The following is a 22,427-nucleotide window of genomic DNA, read 5'->3' as shown; positions in this document are numbered from 1 at the left end:
TACATGTACTTACAAATGACAAGTATCTGAATGCTACTACATGTACTTACAAATGACAAGTATCTGAATGCTACTATACATGTACTGACAAATGACAAGTATCTGAATGCTACTACATGTACTTACAAATGACAAGTATCTGAATGCTTCTACATGACTTACAAATGACAAGTATCTGAATGCTACTACATGACTTACAAATGACAAGTATCAATTTTCTTTTGGTACTCTTCAGATTTCATCATTTCCTCTACTTCACTTTTTGTGAAGTCTTTGCCTTTATCCTCCGTCTGTGGCACCATGTAGAATACACTGGCTCGAGGACCATTCAAAAGCTCGTCTGGAAACAATTGAATTCTTTTTCTTTTTTTTTCAATGTTGTTGGTTTTGTCAAACAATAATTAAGAACTCGTTTTTCTACACAAAGATATTTAATCTCAAAAAAAATATAAAAACAAGAGGCCTATTAGGCTTGTATTACTCACCTGATGGTATTCACATTAAATAAAAAGCTGGGTTTTTTCGGCTAATATGCAATTCCTCTACTTTATACACTTAACTCACATCCCCTAGATGTAAGGATTCTGCAAGGTTTCTTATACAATTTATACAATTTAAAAGTCAACTTACTCCAGTTAAATATCAGTTACATTATTTACATGATAACTAACCATTGGGGAATCTTTATACAATGTACAATATATGTAAGTACATTAAAAAATCCATGAATTTTATCATTAAACAAACATATTAAAATACATCGCTCCTCTGTCATCTTTTACCTGAGACCAATCAAACAGCTAGCAGCGTGCCTTCAATATTGTTGACATATTCCAGGGGTGCAGAGAGTGAAAGTGATCGTATACGTAACCCCTGGATATCGAGGATGATTAAAATAGAAGTCACATCTTACCCTCTCCTTCTGTAGCCAAGTTGACGTCCATCGGAACATTTTCTTCCTCAGCTTCGTCTCCATCATCAAATCCTTCATCTCCATCGTTACACACCCAATCACCATCCATGTTGAAGGCTGGCTGGAACAACAGGAATGGGCTGGAGCAATACAGAAAAAAAATATATGTAGCATTTTTTTTTTTTTTAATTTTCCTATTTACAGCTATGGTCATTTAAGCACGTGCCTTTATGTGTGTAGTGTATGCGAGCTTGCATGTGTGTATGCAGGAGACAGGGTATGTTGTGATGTGCTTGCCTCCTTGTGATAGCGCAAATATGAAGCCAACTTTATAGTCCTATCTCACATTCGCTCTCTACACCCCTAGAAAAAGTCAAAGCAAAATTGAAGGCTCAATGTGCAGCACCTTGTGAATGCGACGAGAAGACTAGTTTGATCCTTTGATGTACATCAAAAAAATCTCACGGTCACGTAATGGTAAAAATTGACAGGCTCTGAAGTCGGGCGTCTCTCCTTTGTAATCTTCAAAGGACAGGTATCAGCCTAGCGATTGGTCAGGTTTTTTTTACCCGAGACAAATCAAACAGCTATCTTCGTGCCTTCAATTTTGCTGTGACATATTCCAGGGGTGCAGAGAGCAAAAGTGAGCATAACCCCTGGATATCGAGGATGGTAAAACTAGTTGATTAAACAAGAATGTGAATGTTTGTAATCACTGACTGAACTGTGTCACAGAGTAAAAAGTTATTTACTTTATTAATTACATATGCATTATAAATAGAAAAAAATGTATTAATTAATTAGTAGTTAAACATTTAGCTATTTCTGTCTGTCTCAGCATTTTTTGAACCCTGAGAATTGAACAATAATGACTTTTTTTAAACAAATATTGTGTCATGTCGTACAAATTAAACGCTTGAAATATGGTATCACTGCCCAAAAGAACAATATAGGGCCTTTGTGGACGGTTTCTACATCCACTTGATGCATAAATATCTTCAACTTAATATTGGAGAGATAAAATACGATAAAATAGACAGTGACAACATAAAATGTTACCAATCAAGCTCGCTCCCTGTCAAAAATTGTTTACTTCCGGTAACTTTTCTGATACCGAAAAAAAATGTTAAAAATACTTGGGAATGCCAGAGTATTCAAATAAATTTTGTATATTAAACAATATTTTGTCGATCAAATAACCTTTCTCATAACTTCAAAATAGAAGACATAAAATTGGAAAGAGGTAAAACTTTTAACGACATATGGACGTTTCACATACGGCAATTTCTTCAAAATGGCGCTACTTACAAAAAGGAGAAGTCTGCGGTGTGTTTATTTTATGATTATCGACCCATGTAATGTATTTTTGTTTTATTTTCCTTGCAATTTGCTAATATTTGACTCTTTTATTATTTTATAAACTAAAGTTTTCTGATGTAACTGATGTTCAGACACTGATGATGTGTGTTCACATGTACTGTACAGGTACACTGCGCACAGGGGTTCGTTACATGTCTAATACACAGGGACCTGATAATTTGTTACAGATATATTTGGACCTAAACTAAATTGTTTAAAATAAGTATACATGTGTTAGCGGTTAAGATCGACTTTCGGTAAACATGACGACCCCATCCCAATGATTATAAATATACAGGAGAAGGGAGGAAAGCTATCGATGTCGAAATGTCAAACCCACCTAACTTTCTTGCATCAAAAACAACATTTCTAGTTGATCTACGGGGAAATGCTTAAGGAGGCATTACCCGAATCGGATCAGTACCCAAATCTATAAAATAAATAATTGTGTAAATAAATCAGTTAGAATAGATAGCCATGCACCATTTTTTGTCTACAGATGATTAGTTTTTAAGTTCAAATAGTGCAAGAAAACGTAATTCAAACTCAAATGTCAATATTTTGATTAAGTTTTTAAAGATTGGTGCGTGCGACGAATATGCATTGTGCTTTGAACAATAGGAATAAATTCACAGTATAGAAATACTTTTTGTCATATAAATTCTAAAGGTCATCATAAAATGTTAATGCTGACAAAAAAAATATTTCTTTGAAGCGTACGATACTACAAAATTCAAGCCTTGATCTGTTTTCGGTCTTGACATTCGCAAAAACCGGAGACGTTGATTGGTGACTTCAGAGCGTTCTATAAATATCTGAAGTGAGCCTCGGGTGCTAATTTCGTTTGTAAGAATTAACACCCATCAATATTCTTTCTTTGATAAAACCATAAATTAATATTATAAAATTCCTTCTCAGATTTTTCAATGATTTAAAAAAATTATAGTTTGGTGATCCAATTTGGGTACTGTACTGTCCCTTAGTACCATTGGTAAGAGTGATAATTTTTCTTTTAAAAACCTCCTATATGTACGTAAAATGTATTGTGGGAGGGTAGGTTGTTTACTTCTCACATTTGTATTACTTTGTTAAGTATAATTGTTGTTTATGATTTAGAGACAGGGCTCTGTTACTTTCTGTGTTATTCACCCTTATGTAGGGTAGGGCTTTTCGTTCAGTGTAGGATTCCTGGCGATCAGCTGCTACGATACAAGTGCTGAAATCTGTGTGTTTACACTTTTGAGACGGCCGGAAGTGGGTGATAGTAATAACAGGAATAGGTTCCCGCTCCTCGCTCACATGCTTTTAGATGGTGAGGCTGGGTTCGAGATTAACAGTTGATCACTCATCTTCGAGGCTATTTGGTGGGGCGAGCAGGGGGTATAAAACAGCGGGTCCGGGCGGGGATCAGTGCCTTGACAGGGTCGGTGAGCCGACCCACTTCTCCTGGTGAGGAGAACATTACCGCCTCATGCGCTGTTAACAGTGCAAAACATGGGTCGAGGTGCTGCTAACAGTACCAATACCGTTGGACTACATGAAGAGATCGTTCCTGGGATATATAGAGTGCTATAGGAACTACAGTACATGTATTAAGGGATAGTCAGGGGCTTCGGGCTTAGGCATCGATACATGGTGGTTCGCTGTAGATCTATAGGGAGCTAGCTAGGAGCACGTGGTCGTAGTCTACTGGTAGTACTGTTAGGTAGGATAGGCCATTACTCTACATACGTAGGGATTGGGTTTCTTAACATTAGTTGTCATTGTTTGGCACTAATGCCATGCTTTGTATTTGTTAAACTTGTTGTACATATTCATTCCGTCTTGTTAATAAACAGTTACTTGTTTTTTAAACACGTGCACCTTGTTGAGTTATTGAATCAATTGCTGGTATTACCACTACATCCAGCGTTCGAACCTGTAGTGAAAACAGGTCTGTAACCTGACGAAAGAGGCAAGGTCTAGAGAGGACTCCAGGGGAAATTGTCGACTCGTTACCATTGCTAAAAACTATACGATCACGAAACGGATTTAACGGAGTGACAACGGATGCAAAACCCTCTCCGGACCTCCCCCTATTACAGTATTCTCCTACCGCGGACATGAACTCTGTTTCCTCCAAAAACACACGTCATTTCAGAGTTTCAAAGTTTATCGCAGTCAGCCTGCCACTTTTTTTAATATGAATGAGGTTGAGGTCAGCGCGTGAAAGAGAATTGCAGCAGTCAAACCAGCTTGACCCTCCAAACTCTAGATAAAGTGTCGTACGTGTCCCATTTTGAAACAAATTGCACATGCACAAAAAATAATACAGTTGGGGAGAGTATTCAGTGCTTCGATTCAGTTGTAATATTTATACAATTAAAATGTCCATTTTGAGATATTATTTTTTGATCTCTGTATTCTAAGTTACTTTTGACGTCATTCTTATAGAAATAATGTTAAATTTTGCTTTAAAAATTGTTCTGTGCATATTTTTTCATACCAAAGGACCGGAGTTATGGTTAAAATTCTTAGAAATGAGTAATGATATAAATATAACCTATAGAATATATGCTGGATAATTTTCTTCTTTTGTGCCAAAATCTCATTCAACTTGGGATGATAAACAAGGTCAGGAAAATATATTTAAAAAAACAACAACATAGAACACAATGGGAAAATACAACAACGTGAAAATACAACAACGTACAAAATTGTAAAAGGACTTACTGGTATGGCACATAACTCTAGACTTGAATTTCTGTTGAATTTTAATCCTACTAGAGATAATTATATATATAATATAAGATAGGCTGCTTTTGTTTATCAGTGGAAGTGGTACCGGTCCAGGTGGCACTTAGAAGGGGCTAATTGGCACATGGGCTGATGTTATAGGCATAGTCTCAGATCTAGAGTTTAATTTTCTGTCAAAAAAACAGGTTGATGATTACAACCCCTCATGGTCATCCGTCCTTCCTTTTGGTAATATAGTTACTATTTACCATCACAATGTTTATAACTTAAATCAAATACACGATGAAATGAAAACACATGATAATGTTCCTCTGAGTTTTTACTTAGACACACCTATCACTGTAAAGCAGTGTCCTCATTCTAACTTACCTGTAATAATCTTAACTTTTGTTTCCCTCAGGAGGACGCTATTTTCTTGACTTGATGAACTATTGAAGCTGTGCTTCAGAAGCTTACGAAAAGTGTACACCATGGAAAGGAGTTTTAATGAAGTGTACAGAGAACTAGCACAGATCCACAGCAGGGAACTTAAAGGTCTGGTTTGTCTACAAGTGATGTAATGATACATGCACATACCATATAAAAAAAAAATAAGGTCCCCAATTTTTGTGGATTTGCTAAAATATTTGTCAAATTCACTAGACCTATTTTCCACAGATTTCAGGCCTAGGTGATGAGCTAGTGGTCTTGGCAATACATTGTATCTATAATTTCCTTAAATCAGCAAAATTTACCATTTTATTCTAAGTTTGATTTATTTTTGTTAATATTTCTGAAATTCATAATGTACAGGTCCCCTGCCCCTCCCATCCTCATGGAACAGTGTGGTATATGTACATGTACAGTAGCTATAGCAAAATCACTGTCACAAGCTGGCCAGGCCTGCTGTAGCTTGTCATATATTCTGGTGGAAAAAGACCTTTTATATATATTAGGTACAACACTTATCTACAGTACTTAGTCTTTATTTGATAAAAATATATATCAGATGTCAAGGGTATCTAAGTAATGGCACTTGTGCAGTCATATCACTTTCAGTCATCAAAGTGGTAAACAAAGTACCCAGGTATGGACAGTTTACAGAAACGATGGCAGGACCCTGGGCTTCCTCAGCTGAAAAAGTCCTGGACCCAGGCCAGGAATGACATAGAAAATGTTTATAGTCCCTGTCTGTTGTTCTTATAATAAGTTAACGGTCCTGTTATCATAAATGTGCTGACAGGTTTCATTTAGGGACAGTTTTGTCTTGTCAATTAAAATATAAGGTCAGTGGAAATTCTGTGATACATCAGTGTTAATTTCCTTCCCTTTTTCAGAATTAAAAGATAAAACTGATTCATGGAGAGAAAGATTTGAAAAATTGAAAGCACAAAAGCAAAAGTAAGTTGGAAATATAAATTCATTTTCAGTGTGCTTTGTTATACCTCTAGATCTGTGGTATGTTATATAACTGGAGACAAGGAATTTGTTTTGTAATTAGGAATGTATACTTGCCTGATGTACCAGTGATTAGCCTGGTATTCCGTCTTTGCGTATTGCAGAGTTATCTTATCTTGGGAGCAGGTATTGATTGTTACGTCACTTGTTTGTGAGAGTAACGTCATCACTTTTTGAGAAAACAATGTAATTTTCTCGCACAAATTAATGACGTAACAATCAATACCTGCTCCCAAGAGAAGATAACTCTGCAATACGCAAAGACGGAATAGAAACAACGAAAACATTAAAGACTTTCATTATTAAATTTCTGCCTGCTTTCCACTTGTATTTTATTTTGTGATTTTTATAGACATGTAACTTATTGAACATACTAGGTTATATAACTTAAGATCAGGTGAGCTGTTCAGGCCACTGCGCCTCTTGTTATATACTGTAACCATTATTGTTAAACATACTGTCATATCTTGTTTTAGATGTCAGGATGAATACCATGCCCAGAGAGTGGAGAACCGAGGTCTGTGTAAGGAAGTGGCTAACCTACTCGACACTGTCAGCAAGCTCCACTCCAGGTTAGAGGGGAAATACACTCTGTTTATGATTTGTGGACAATAGATAAATGTTGTTGGTTTTTCATGATAAAGATGTGAATCATAGTGGTAGGTATAAATCCACATCTGCCGAACTTTTTTTGTATTAAATCACTTCCAACATTGTTGAGTGGTGGGGGCCTCTGACAAATTGTTTCGCATTCATCATATGCGATTCTTTCTTTTTTCAAATGGGTACCTTTTGAAAAATAGGCCCATTAATAACATATCAAATAAATCATTTGTATTACATACTAAACTTTGTCTACAGAAATGTCAAAATCACAGCCATCACATGAATGAAAGGTATTAAAAAGGAGTGGTTTATTGTGCTCTTATTTCTTTTTTTGTGTCGCCTGCGAAAAGCTGGTGACACATAGGTATTGCTATGTCGGTGTCGGCGGGGTCCGCACAGAGGTTTTCGTGCGATAACTTGAGTTTCCTTGGGCCGATCAAACTCAAACTTCATGCAGTGCTTCCTTACCAAAAGTGCTTGCTTGGGATTGCTTTTCAGGCCCGAAGGTCAAAGGTCAAGGTCACTGTTACCAAAAATAGTAAATAACTTCCAACATTATTTCTTGAAATGAAAAGCGTATCTATTTCTTCGTAATCTCCCAGCTTACCGCCAGGTCACGTATCCACTTTCGTGGAACTCTTGTTATGATATAAAACTATGTTATTTTAGTATCAAATGCTATTTATTTTTCCGTACAGGGAAGTGGGTGTGAAGTGTACCATGTGTGAGACCTTACAGAAATCTCTAGACACACTAAGGCAGTCGTACAGTGATAGTCTGGAGGAAAAGGACAGGATCATTGCCTTATTAGGTAAGTAGGTCACACCGGTCATTACCTTACTAGGTTAGTAGGTCACACCGGTCATTACCTTACTAGGTTAGTAGGTCACACCGGTCATTATCTTACTAGGTTAGTAGGTCACACCAGTAGTTACCTTACTAGGTAAGTAGGTCACACCAGTAGTTACCTCACTAGGTAAGTAGGTCACAACAGGTCACACCAGTCATTACCTTACTAGGTAAGTAGGTCACACCAGTAGTTACCTCACTAGGTAAGTAGGTTACAACAGGTCACACCAGTAGTTACCTTACTAGGTTAGTAGGTCACACCAGTAGTTACCTCACTAGGTAAGTAGGTTACAACAGGTCACACCAGTCATTACCTTACTTTGTAAGTAGGTCACAAAAGTCACACTTGTCATTACTTTACTAGATAGGTAGGTCACAATAGGTCACACCGGTCATAATTTTACTAAGTAAGTATGTCAAAACTGGTCACACAGGATCATTGCCTTACTTTGTAAGTAGGTCACAAAAGTCACACTTGTCATTACTTTACTAGGTTAGTATGTCACACAGGTAATTATCTGTGACTTTTATTTTACTAAATGTATTTGAATGATAGGGTTCATAGAACTTATATGTAGCACTATGTTGTAGAAAATGTACTACCTTATAAGATGCTGTTGAACAATTTTCTGTATGCTCAGAGAAACAACCAGAATCAGTATTAGCATGAATTATAAATGTCTTTGTCTTTAAATTTTATGGAATTTCATGTCGAAAATTGTTACCCATCCCAGAGCGAGTTTAAGCTGTATTTTCCCAAAATTAGTGATTTTTTGTTTTTCTTTTCAAAAATAGCGATAATCTAATTTTGTTTTGAGTTTTGTAATTAATACATTAAAAATGTTCAGCAGTTGTATAATACATGTACATTTATGAAAATATACAAATTTTTAACAGTTAATGCCACAAAAGATTCAAAATACAAATGGCACAGGCTCCTACGGAGAGATGGTTGAAAAACTACTGCATGTGAAATTCTTGTGTGTTTTGTTTCAGATGCAAGATTGACAGAAGTTTCAGGTGGAGAATCACTCCTGCCAAAACTCAAGCTAAGGTATTTTATTATTTAAGTAGTAACTAGAAATGTGTATAGCTGACTGGATTTCATAATGTCCCTAGAACCTAGTGTGGAGGTATCAGAGTTTTAGTGTTGCACCACCTTGAAATAAGCCCTGGCTAGCAGGAGGTCTAAAGCATTTACCAGTTCCAGTCACCCTTGAGGTCTAGAGTATTTGAAAGCCCCAGTTGGCTATATAAGGTCTAGAATATCTGACAGCCCCACTCACCTTGAGGTCTAGAGTGTTTGACAGTCCTAGTCATCCGTGAGATGTTCTTGAATATTTGACGGCCCTGGTTGGCTTTGAGATCTAGAATATCTGACAGCCCCACTCACCTTGATGTCGAGAGTGTTTGACATTAACCCCGCAACAACCCTCACCGCCTCATCCTTTGGCACTGAGATCTTGAACATTTGACTGCCCTCCTCAAGTAAGCTTTAGGTATAAAGCATGACATCCCCAGTCACCCGTGACGTCTACTTATGTATTGATCAGCTTTGAGACTAGATTTTCTGACTGACAGCTTCTCCATTGGCCAAGAAGTCTAATGTTTGACACTGTTTGAACCATGGCGTGGGTAAAAAGCAGTAATCTGTGTTTCAATTATGTTACCCCCAAGGGTATGACAGATGTAGGGATAATCCTGGAGGGGGTCATGGGGCCATTGACCCCTCAAGACTGAAATTGACCCCTACATGTTCCAATTTTCTTTTAATTTTACATAGATTGGCCCCTCTTAATTTTGATATTGACTGAAAATGGCCTACTGCTCTCAAATTCCAGTATTTTCCCTGTCAGAAGCCACCCAGAAAAAAACACTACTAAGATAAAATGAGGTGGGGGGTGGGGGTGGGGGTCATAGATGACGTCATAATCAAGTGCTTGGCAGGAGAGGTTTTGAAGAAATTGTGACGTCATTAAAATGTGTCACCGGCAATTGTGACATCATCAAAAGCGAATGATGATATGTATATCCCACATGTGTTTTTGTTTACAAACATGGCAGACTATTGTCGGTGGTGTTGTGACTGAAATAAAAGGATGCAAGAAAAATAATTATCCCCTTACCCTATACAACTTCAATTGATAAATTTTGATACTTGATGTCTGTTTACTTGACCACACAGGTTTTCCACTCCAAAAAAACAAGATGAAGCAAAGGCAGTATCGATTCGACCATCCAGCAGGAAGCAGAGTCCAGACTCCACCATGCGGACAACACCACTGAAGGACAGGGACATGGTTTCAGTGAGCTCAGATGTGTCAGGACCAGGTGGGCAGAACAAGGGGACAAAACTCTGTTTATCTCGGGGCCAGAAACGGCACAGATACACTGCAGAGGTACACAGAAAACGAAACAAATACATAATCATAATAATAGCATATTATATTTCCTGCAACTTGTGATGTTTTAACTGTGGTCTTCTCTGTTTCCTCTAAGAATGTATTTATAATAAGACGTTAAAGGAAAGAAAAAATTGTTCAGATTTTTCAGTAAAATGAGCTTGGTCCCAAAAGTCCATATTATGTTCATAATCAATGTAATAACACAGGTACACATTTTCTGTGTCAGCTGTTGTTATTTTTGTCCAGTTTGTCTCCTCTTAGAATGTATGTGTTTAAGGTGTTAAAGGCATATAATTTTTGTTTAGATTTTACTGGAAAATTGTTTCTGGTCCGAAAGGTCCATATTGTGCTTTTTATTGCATGTTAATGTCAATTAGAATTTAATGAACACACTGAGCCTGCCAGATGAAAAAAATAATCCTCATAATATTTCACCTAGGTAGTTCAGGTCTAGTGGTAAGAAATAGTCTTAAACTTATCTATAAATTTCAAATGTCGGTGCATGTAAGATATTTTTCGTCCCACCACCACGAAGTAGCGGTTTCACTGAAAGTATAAGGGCTAGACCAACCAAACTTGAACCATAGATGCATCTTAGGTAGTACATCTCAACTCATGCATCAAATGCTGGATGCGGCCTACCTTTCATGGTCCATTGACTTTGACAGCATTTCATCATCATTATGTTCGTGGGCTAGACCAACCAAACTTGAACCATAGATGCATCTTAGGTAGTACATCTCAACTCATGCATCAAATGCTGGATGCGGCCTACCTTTCATGGTCCATTGACTTTGACAGCATTTCATCATCATTATGTTCGTGTGCTAGACCAACCAAACTTGGACCATAGATGCATCTTAGGTAGTACATCTCAACTCATGCATCAAATGCTGGATGCGGCCTACCTTTCATGGTCCATTGACTTTGACAGCATCTTCATCATCATTATGTTCGTGTGCTAGACCAACCAAACTTGCTATGTGATGGTCAGAGTGGGGCACAGGCGAGACGTATCAAATTGAATGGCTTGTTTTTCTTTGAAATCAGTTTTCATGTGCTCATAAAACAGTGACAGGGTGTACAATTCCACACGAATATAATTAAGAAGTCCAGCTAGTTCTGTTGTTTTTTTTCAAAATCTACCTGCATGCTCGTGATCTAAATATCAAATTCCAAACCCTGCAGTAAACAGTATCACTAATACAACAATGGGTAGAAATGAACTGATCATGGAAGTTTTTAACAAATCAGCTTTTCAATTGTAAAACCTCAAAAGAGTATATATTTATCCATAGTTCTAGCATTTCCTTCTCAAAATAATTAGGCCAATTAAGGTGACCTATTTTGTACGATAGTTTTCTGCATACTACCTATATATACTGGGGGATAGCCTAAAAGCTGAAATATAGCATTTTGTAAAATAATCTAACAGTCTTATGAGGCATGGTAGTCTAGTGGTAGGACACAAGGCTTGTAACTGAAGGGTTGCAGGTTCGAGTCATGGCACAGCACTGTGTTGTATCTGTTCCAGTCTATTCAGCTGTAAATGAGTACGTGGTTGGGCAGTGCTAGAATTGAAGAATGCTAGCTGTGAGCGCCGAAATGGCAGCACCGGCTGTATGCTTCCGAGGGAGTTGAGAAAGATATTGGCTGGTTGCAAAGGCCTATAACCACAGATAATAATTTGTGAGCTGCTTTGAGACGACCTACAAACTAGGTTGTGATAAAGCGGTATATAAGAACCTCAAATCATCAATTGTTAAATATTATTACCAGATAATACACTCTGGCAGAAAACTCATGGATAATACATTGAAATGGCTCATTAGGACCTGCCCCTATAGTAATCACAGTGTCTGTCCGTCGGTCTACACTTTCGTTTCTCAAGATTATCTTGGAAATCAAAATATCTAAAAATTTGACAAGGTAATACACTTGGAGATATAGATTTGCAAAAAGGGGTTCAAATTTTTTTCTAAGGTCAAGGTCACTGTAACTGTTACTAAAAATAGACTTGTGGTGAGATCAGTCAGGCACATGTGCAAAACTAGAAAAATGATAACACAATGCTGCTATTTTTTTACACTTTTATGTAAAAGAATAAAATTAAAAGACTTGTTCAAATGTTTTTTTAAAAATCTGTATATGCTTATATTTCTAATTTACAGACAATTTCCCCAGACCAGAAACGACAAAAAATTGCTAAGAGAAATGATTCATCAGGGGGAAAAAAAGAGCATATTCTGGTTCCTGAGACATGTGACCTCTACAACCAATCAAATGTCAGTGCTGGGAGTGAAATAGTTTCATTGGATGATAGTTTACGCAGTCCTAATGTATACAGGAAAAGAGATCAGGGTGGAGGTCAGAGGCAGGGGGGGGAGACTGGTGGGAATGTTGAAGAGGTTTGTGCCACAGATATTCAGATCATTCCGGAAACTGTGAACTTTTTTGATGCATACCCATCATCATCAGAAGAAGAAGAAGAAGAAGAGGAAATTTGTACACAGTCAACGATAAAACGTGCACCAAGCCAGAACTACAGTTTACGAAGTGTGCTGTGTAGTCCTCCGTCATCAGATGGCGAAGACTGCCCCACGGACATGAGGAATGTTGTCAGTCGCCGAACAATGCAGCTCAGTGGTCAGAGTGTTGTTATGGAGACGGAGGAGGAGAAGCGATGTGAGAGGAGAGTTGCCAAGACAATTTCTGATGGAATCAATGTTACTTCAAATAGTAGGTCTCAAGTTTCAGGTAGATGTGTTCAACAAAATGAGAGTATTACCTGCAAAGGGTCACAGAGGGAAAAAGATAGTGATAAGTGCACAAGGTCTAACAGAGATAGGAAACAGGATGGGCCGTCAAAACAAGATGACATGTTCCTAAGTGTTAAACCTTTCAAAAGAGAAACCTTGCTGCTGGCTCAAGAGAAGCTTGTAAATGGAAAGCAGAATTCTCGTGAGGAAAGGAAAAGTACTAGAACCTCACAGAAGACAAATCTGCAGACGAATTCACATTGTCAGTCCCCGTCTGCTCTGCTTCAATCCCCTATCACTAAGGTAGGGGGTGTACAAGAAGACAGTATAGAGTCTCCGTCACTTCTCCAGGGGTCAAAGACGGAGGAAGTTGGGGAGGAGCCGGAATCTCCATCCATACTGAGGGGTTCTAATTTGATGGACGATGACATCACAATTATTGACAGTCCAAGGTCAAGTTTGAAAGAAAAAACTAGCAAGAGAGCTGAAGAACTGTGTTTCAAGGAGAAACTTGACCAAGTGGACGAGGATGAGTCTCCATGTATTTTAAGATCAAAGACAAGAATGAATTCAAGGGGATCAAGCTTGTCTGTTGTCTCCTTTGAACCTTTGATTCCCAACAGTAAATCACCAAAAAAGAAAGCCCTAAAGTTAGGTAAAGGGAGTAAAGTGGAACTTGTCACCAGCAACGATGATTCCTTATCGTCACGGCAACTACGCCAGACTACTCTGAGTCAAGTTTTCAACAACAGTCCTCCAAGAAGAAGAAAGAAGAAAACTGACTCACAGGAAGAAGAGGATCTACAGAAAGCAATACAATTGTCGCTGAGAGACACGGAGCGTCCGAGTAGCTACAGAATTGGAGGTGATGTCACAGAGGAAGATGTGGAAGACACAACGAAGGAAAATACTCCACCTTTCAAAAAACCAGTGATACCTTCCAAGAAAAACAGAAGTCGCCACTGTTCATCGGAAAGTCCTCTGAAAAGAGCTGCATGGACTGACAAGGGGTCATCCATGCTAAGTGGTCAAAGGTCACCTGGTAAGAGATCATCAATGGTACATGATCAAAGGTCACCTGGCAAGGGGTCATCATTTGTACAGAGTCAAAGGTCACCTGGCAAGGGGTCATCAATTGTACATGGTCAAAGGTCACCTTACAAGGGGTCAACGATTCTGCGGGGTCAAATGTCAAATGTAATTGACTTAGATGAAACAATGTCACCTGATTCGGCAAGACTGGAGAAACAGTCCGAACACAAAAGTTACTTCGGAAAGAAAAAATTGTCATCTGTTGATTGTGATGCTTTAAGTAGAAATGGAAGTATGGATCCGAATGTACATTTGTCAGTGCTGTGTGACGAAGATTCAGAACTTATCTTGGAAAAAGTTCCGACAAGAAAGCAGTTATCGTTCCATAAACAAGAGGGTGCTGGAATAAAGGAGAGTGCCTCTGTAGAGTTCGACTTCGATGAAATCCACGTCCCCTCTTTAAACGACAGCGTGGCCACTCTGAGAGATTTTCGAATCGATGATTTGGAACATGGAGACAATGAGACTGAATCGCGGCGTCTAACCTCGACATGTATTGACGAGGATTCTCAGAGTATTCCTTGTAGCTCACGAAGTGTAAAGTTTGGGTCAAGGAAAAAACGTGCCATCGTCACAACTGGCTACACTTTAGAAGGTAGGTATATTTATCACACAATGTACTGTGTTATTCAGTGAATATACCCATGTCATATTTGTTGGCGTATTAACCCATGTAATATGACCTATCAGCCCCATGATTGGTTGTAAGTTTCAATTGTGATGTCACGCCTAGGAAAAGTTCAAGACATTACAGGCTTACGCACTGGAGTCAAAATGGCGAATTTATTAAACTTGTCATGAATTTTTCCTTTTAGCTCGCCAGAGGCTTGCTGAATTGAACCATTCTTAGACTCGTTTCATAAATTTCATATGAAATGGAATCTCATGTAAGTCCCATATATATCAGTAAAACCTCAATATAGTGCCCCTCGTTTCATTTAATTTGCAGGCCTCATTTACTGCTAACATATTTCAATGTTCCTTTTACTTGTTTTCTGATGAATTCCTTTAAACATTTCCCTCAATTTATTGCAAACTCCTTCATAGTGCCAAACTTTTTTCTGGACAAATGGTGGCATTATAGAGATCTTTTACTATATATACATGTACTTCTTTATACTGCATGTACTATGATGTAGTATGTGTTTGTACTGTCTTGGAAAATAGTTAGTTACTCTGAAAGTTTATGATTTAAAATTGTCTACATTGTCAGCTAACCCTTGGCTATCACTATCAGCTCATACTAGGTATTTTGTATAGGGTCACATAATTCACATGTTAACTTATTCACCCCTGAAGTTTTATAATGAACTATTCCAACCTTTGAATTGGAAGAGTTCAAATGTTTCTTAGGGTGAATGATCATGAGTTAATGCTTTGTACACCATGTTGTATCATATGACTTTTAGTAATCTTGAACTTTGACCTTGGCCCCTGGCTACATGTAAATATGGCAAGGAGACATCTGTGTCTTACAATCACATTTATAGTTTATTGAAAAATTCATTTTCTGTTCATTTGTCATGTTTTGACATAATTTCATTTTTCGAAACATTCTTATGTGTGAATATCTCATATAGCTGCAGGTAAATGAATTTTGTAAAGGAATTCTCGTAGAAAAGTGCTTTACTATACATTTACTATACAAATACCAATGAGTAGTGTATGTTTATATCTTATGTTACAGATACCAAAGAGAAGGATCCTGGTAAATCAGAAGAGGAGCAGGAACACGTTGCACGGCTTAATGACAGTTTTGATAAGTACGGTCAAACTTAGTATAGACTGACAGGGATGGGATAAGTTATAATTACTTTTCAAATTGAACAGAACATACAGAGTTTGTATGCAATGGAATTACAAAAAAGGGGCGTCACCAAAAAAAATCTTTTTAAAAAAGTACTTTTTAGGATGTATAGATTGAAATTTTTGTTTCAGTATAAAAAAAAGAAAAAACTGATAATATCTATAAAATAGTATAAATGTAACTAAGTGAAAATTACGTGATACCATTCCACAGCTTAGCTGCTGTTTCTACAATATACATTTGCATTTCTGTAATTCCAACTAATATATGGCACACCACAGAATGTTAGCTGAAGGTAAATGATCTTTTTTCGTGCATGCCATTTTATATAATTGTAGTTTATAAGTATCCCAGCCTCAAAGTAATATGATAGGCTTCTGTACTTCTAAAGCTACATTTGAAAACTGCAGTGTAATTAGTAAGTAGTCCATGTTGATAAAAGAGGGAGGAAATGTATTTCATGGAATAGATTATATCTTATATAGAATATCTTAAAAGTAGAATCAAAACAATACAATTAATGAAAAAGTAGAATATCTTCAATGCAGATTTTTAATTATAATTAAAAAGCTGTGAATGAATATATCGCCACCAAATTTCATGAATAGGGGCGTGACTAATCGGACGTAATGGAAAAATCTAGCATAACATATTACTTAAATATTCCTGACTGAGGTAAAGAAAAGTGATCGTTTTCTGTCAGAATTTTGATTTTCTTATTTGGTATAAGAACTTGATAAGCTCTCAACGTTTACAACACTTAAATCATTCACCCCTGAAATTCCATAATGAACCATGGGGTGAACGAGTTAATCAGTAATCTATCTCAGGTTTACAACAGTAAAGCTATCTAAATGGGGCTACAGAATATGTAAATTAGGGAATACCAACACCACTAGTGCATAGCTGTCAACCCTCCCTCAATATGACCAAAATTTACCAATCTCCCTGTGTGTAATGATCATAACAGGTGTGTCTGAATCAAACGAATGTTTTTTTGAGTTATTTTGATACAAACAAGGAAAGGTAAATTGAGCAAAGCGGTTTCAGTCACGTTTCACACACTTTCTCCCTCATTAGAAATGTGGAATGAGGGAGATCATTGGAGGTTTCAGAGGTTGACACCTATGCTAGTTTTGTACATAGATCTATATCCTGTAAATGAAGCTTTTGTGATGTGTTTCAGGGTACCTGACAAGGCAGAGTCTAAGTATGCCTTTGTGGGCGTGGTGAGGAAACAGAATGAGAGACGTAATCTGATTGGCTACGAGTGTAAGGAATGCTATGAGGTAAGTCCTATACTTAAATCATGACTTACCCCTGGGTATGTGAGGTGTTTTATCTCATTCACCCCTCAGATTTTATTATGAGTTCAAATATGTCTTTAGGGGTGAATGAGTTAATGTAATGGTGATTTTTTTTACCATTGAATATGTAACTCCTGTTGGTTTGGGGAAAGAAGAGGCCTGCTATATCCTGCTGCATGTTGTATTAGTTGACTAATATGTGTAAAGAATTGAAAGTTTTCTTCTGCATCTTCTGTACAGAAGGGGATAAAGGAAACCAAAATCAATCTGCTTCCCCCATTGCTACACTTTTGATCTTTATCTTCAACTCAGATCAGAACAAAACAAATAATGTCTTTCTCATTCTGATTGGCTGTTAAGTACAGAGTTAGTCTATTTTTTGTTTGGACTAGTTAATGGATTATTTGATACTGCTTCTGCTAGAAGTCCTACATCAGTGTTACTGAGCCATCAGGAAGAGAGTTTCTGTCATATTATATATAATTAACTAGTAGCTCATGTATAGTACGATTTACAACTTACTGTTGATATCAAATTATTAATGATTGAAAGATTATAATAATAGAAAAATCCTATTACAGAGAATTCATGTCAACTGCTTTAGCCTTGTAATATTACCATTTGATATGAATATCTTTATGAGAGTTACCTCCCTTCATATGGAGTTTATCCCATTGTGACACAATTTACAAGTGATGATGCAGGATGCTGTCAGGTATTACATGAGAATTTTGTTCAAATCGTAAACGTACTCTCTGCCTATAAATATGATAAATTCAGGCATAATTTTGAAAATGACAGTGCAGTTTTTCTGTTCTTTAAGCGATTTTTAAAGAGAAATATTTGTTTATGTAATCTATCAGTGAAGTGATAGACTAGTTATGTTCAGTAACTCACTCGCTGAAATCTACGAGTTTTCAGCTAGAGGAGCAGTGTTAGTGGTGAGTCCTGCGGAAGCATCAGCTCCTAAAACTGAATCGTTTTCCATACTTTTTATCAAGAAGATTTCGCTGCAGTTAAGTTTTTACCTTTTTCGCTCTCCGTAATGAGGACCACCTTATCATTACACGGAACATTTGTAAACAATGTATAATAAACATAGTAATTAAATGCAAAGGGTGAATTTAATACTGGGCAAAAATTGATTTAACTGTTGAGGGAGGAAAATTTCCCAGTATACAGTATTTCTGTTTGTTTAATGCAGTAACAATTATTGGTGGTTTGAAGCAGGAGACATCAGCTCCTCAAATTTGATTGTTTTGAATATTTCTGTTCGATGCAGTACTACTCTGCGATGGGTTTGGGTGAAGAGGAGATCAAAGAGAGAGTGCAGAGCTGTTCTAAGCACCGTGCCCACTATGTACCACCACAGACCCCGCCCCATTTCTGGTCCATTGGCTTCCCCGACACACAGGAGTGTGAGGAGAGAGGTATGTAGACTCGTAGATGTTCTTATTCTATTCTACCACTGAAACTTTCAAATGTGATGACTTGGAGTAAATATTTGAGATCTTACACTAGCTCATTCTGCTTGGTATCAGCCTAGCGATTGGTCAGTTTTTCTTACCCGTGATACCATTCAAATAGCTGGACTCGTGTCTTCAATTTTGCTATAACATATTCCAGGGGTGCGGAGAATGTAAGTGATTTTAACCCCTGGAGTACCAAGAACAATTTAAGTTTGATTGAAATAACAGTTTGACATCACAGTGTATAGATTCTTCTAAATGGACTCCTGTATCTGAAAAGTTAAAGTTCACAAATTCTTAATATTGTGTGCTACCTAAATGTAAAGGATATATTGCATGCTTGTATGATAAATGACTCCCTTCATTCTACAAGGGCCTTACTTCAACTCCTCCCCAGACACATATACTCCCTTGGAAAATGATGCCACTCGAGTAATATCATGGAGACTAAAATATTCCAGGATCAAGTATGGAATCCCGGAGTCAAATATAGACTATTTTAGCCCAAGATTTTATAGACTCCTGGAGTCAGATATAGACTTATAGAATCTCTCGCCCCCTCGGGGCTGAGATACGGAAATCTCAACCCGAGGGGGAAGATTTTTAAGTTGTCAAACAAGAGGCTTTGCCGAGTGTTTGGCAACATAAGAATCTTTCCCCTTGGAGTTGAGATTCCCCTATCTCACCCTCAATGGGTGAATGATTCTTTTTCTCTTCCTCTTAATAAATATAATGTAATGTTAACGTTACAGGCTAAATTCAGGGTTGAAATGATGTTGATGGACTGTTGACATGACAACATTGTATTGTTGACGTGACATCATACCATTGTTATGAATAGGAAGATTCCTGCCGTCTCAACCCTAGGGTGAGACAAGGATTTCTCCCACCCTTCACGGGTGTGTCTCCCGATTAAGCCGAGAAAAATCAGCTTGTCACCCTCTAGGGGGAGATAGCCTCGTGTCAATGAGCATGTGTTCAATTGTGACGTTATTTAAATGTGTATCCGTTATTGGTGATGTCAACATAAGTGAATGATGATTATCATATCCATATGTGTTTTTGTTTAAAACACGGCAGACTACTGTTGTGGAGTTGTGACTGAAATCACCTACCTTGGGGGATGTAACAGAGAAATCTCCAACACTCGGGGTGATTTCTTTTGGTTGACTAATCATTGGCACAGCTTCGGGTTAGACAACCAAAAACATCACCCCTTGGGTAGGAGATTTCTCTGTCACACCCACAAGGTAGTGGGAGATCTATTAATCTCACACCAGTAAAATTATGGTTACACCTGTCCAGGGTAAGAGTATATAGTATCTCAGGTCAAGTGTAGAATCATAGAGTCAAATATAGACTTATTTTAGTCTAGGATTAAGTACAGAATCCTGGAGTCGGATATAAAACTATATAGTATCACAGGATCAAGTATAGAATCCCGATGTCAAATACAGTATAACAGATGTAAAATAACATTTGGCCCCTAAAAATTGCACACTAAAAACAAATCAAAAAGATATTTCCTATCAAACCTAAAGGTCAGAACTAATTTTGACCCTTAGATTTATCCTTTTGACTCATTTTGACTCAATTTTCAGTGGATTTTGTTTCAAAATGTCAAGCAAAAACTGCAGGAGTCCAGAGCATAGTCAGTTATACAGAGAAAACTAAAAAGAAGTCAGGTAGCTATTCCACAATGATTCTTCAGATTAACTTGACATGTTCCTATATGTGTATGTATGCTGTACATGTAGCCAAATTGATTTAAATTTTAAATTATAACAATAAGGATTTGACTTTCCACCTACAGGCTATCTGAACAAGGAAGAGGATATGGACGAGTGTGATATACGACCAGCATTTAGGAGACGAAGGAAACTGAAAAAAATATTTAAGTCCAAAGATGAATCGGAAGAAGAAGAGAATGTTTCTGACTCGGGGAGTTAAAGAGAATATTTCTACCTCAGGGAGATAAATAAATTGTGTCCGACATGGAAAGGCGAAGAAAACGTTTCCAACTTGGAGAGATGAAGAGAATATGTCGGACTCGGAGAGGATTGGAGACACTGATAGTGTTCTCAAGTAATGAATAATTATAACTCGGGAAGTTAAACAGAATACTTTTATCCTAGGGTTATAAATAAATTGTGTCTGACATGGAAAGACGAAGACAACGTTTCCAACTTGGAGAGATGAAGAGAATATGTTGGACTCGGAGACGATTGGAGACACTGATAGTGTTATCAAGTAATGAATAATTATAAATTGTGTTTCTACCTCAGCTGTTCCTATTTATCATCTCCCAGGTCATCCATTAAATGAAAGATGTTAATTAAACTAAAGTGTTTATAAACCTGCTGTTTAAACCTGTCTCTCTGATTGGTTAAATTCCTGAACTTTTGAGCCTAGCAGTTTGAACATTAACTCTCGATTTTCATGGTCCACTTTTATGGACATTCATCTGTGATGAAGTGCCGTAATGGTTGCTGAAATTTCATGGACGTACAGAATTAATTAAAATAGATCTCTATCAAATTTGAAGTAAAAAATAAAATAAATTTTGGGTTGAACTCATTCACCCCAAAGTCATATTTGAACCCTTCCAAATCAAAGGTTGGAATAGTTCATTATGAAAGTTCAGGGGTGAATGAGTTGAAGCTGTATGGAAACAAAGCAATGTGATTTTCGAAAATTAATTTGCAAACTTGACACCTTAAAACAAAATTCTGTTACCTGAATTATCTTTTTTTTTAAATTGTTTGTTTGGTGTTTAATGTATTCGCAAAAGCTAGCTAGGATCATATGAGGATGGTTTAAAAAAATGTTGTGATCACTTGACATAATCATAACGCAGGGTGCCCGTAGAAAGAAACGTGCGATTGTTGCTTATCATATTTACCTAACACTTGTAACTTAACCCTTCACCCTTATGTCACTTTAGTAGACTCTCCCATGCATTGATGTGGATGAGTCCATTATGGTTTACAGTGGTGAAAGGGTTGATAATCAAATTTTAGAGAGAAAAACAAATTCTAATACTCATACTCATTTTCTGTTTTAGATTTGAATGAATTTAAAATTAACTAAATCAATTAAGTAAACATGATAAACAACAATAACTTGTTGTGGAATTTGTATGATATTGTACATTCACATACATTGAATAATTTTAGGAATGAAATTAAAATTACATTGTTTGTATGCTACAACATGTGTCAATTATATCCTGTAAAATACTTATTATGGACAATGACAGAGAGAGTGAAATTTATTTTGTTGCTACTACGTATACATGTTAAATAGTAACTTGTTCACCCCTGAAACTTCATAATGAACTATTCCAACCTTTGAACTGGAAGAATTCAAATGTGTCTTCAGGGGTGAATGAGTTAAGATTCACAGGTTGTTTTCTATAAAAAGTTGTGTAAAGGATTTGTGAAAATATTTATACTCTTGTTGGAAGATCTTCATGTCCAGTGTAAAACAGGCGCCACCTACAGACGGAATCCCATAGTATAGTCGTCGGATCAGTCTGGAAACTAGTGCCACATTGTATTATACAACTCGGGTGACGGTTATGGACGTTTTTTAACGTTTAATTGTTTTTTGTATTCATTATTATGTGATTGTATTATTATATATAATTACAGTACATGATGAGAAGGTAAAATACCATTGATGATAA

General features: G+C 37.0%; 2 protein-coding genes across 5 annotated transcripts in view; one reads left to right on the top strand and one right to left on the bottom strand.

Annotated features, from left to right (window-relative positions):
* The window catches only part of LOC110443494, a 19,131-nt gene extending 17,087 nt beyond the window's left edge, over nt 1–2,044 (bottom strand). The window contains exons 1-3 of one of the 2 annotated variants that reach the window (XM_021487730.1): nt 1,973–2,044; nt 914–1,053; nt 199–340 (exon numbers count right to left, since the gene is read on the bottom strand). In XM_021487730.1, the coding sequence (XP_021343405.1) occupies nt 199–340; nt 914–1,022 (251 nt within the window). In that variant the 5' untranslated portion in view covers nt 1,023–1,053; nt 1,973–2,044. Of the gene's footprint in view, nt 1–198; nt 341–913; nt 1,054–1,818; nt 1,844–1,972 lie in introns of those variants that run through there. The other variant, XM_021487731.1, reaches the window with a different exon arrangement.
* Nucleotides 2,045–2,195: 151 nt separating this feature from the next.
* Nucleotides 2,196–21,324, top strand: LOC110443508. 3 transcript variants are annotated; one of them, XM_021487764.1, is made up of 12 exons: nt 2,196–2,268; nt 5,409–5,542; nt 6,325–6,388; nt 6,922–7,017; nt 7,750–7,862; nt 8,897–8,954; nt 10,086–10,299; nt 12,477–14,751; nt 15,844–15,919; nt 17,150–17,252; nt 18,553–18,700; nt 20,553–21,324. In XM_021487764.1, the coding sequence occupies exons 2-12, from the start codon at nt 5,479–5,481 to the stop codon at nt 20,687–20,689; spliced, it is 3,348 nt and encodes a 1,115-aa protein (XP_021343439.1). In that variant the 5' UTR covers nt 2,196–2,268; nt 5,409–5,478; the 3' UTR covers nt 20,690–21,324. The 3 variants fall into 3 exon arrangements, with proteins under 3 accessions (XP_021343439.1, XP_021343438.1, XP_021343440.1); XM_021487763.1 differs by having other exon boundaries at nt 2,197–2,239; XM_021487765.1 differs by lacking the exons at nt 2,196–2,268; nt 6,325–6,388 and having other exon boundaries at nt 5,502–5,542.
* The last annotated feature ends 1,103 nt before the right edge of the window (nt 21,325–22,427 follow it).

This window comes from Mizuhopecten yessoensis, unplaced genomic scaffold (genome assembly GCF_002113885.1).
Source record: "Mizuhopecten yessoensis strain PY_sf001 unplaced genomic scaffold, ASM211388v2 scaffold716349, whole genome shotgun sequence".
Taxonomy (NCBI): domain Eukaryota; kingdom Metazoa; phylum Mollusca; class Bivalvia; order Pectinida; family Pectinidae; genus Mizuhopecten; species Mizuhopecten yessoensis.
The sequence above is the reverse complement of the archived record's forward strand: the minus strand, read 5'-3'. Positions and strand labels throughout refer to the sequence as shown.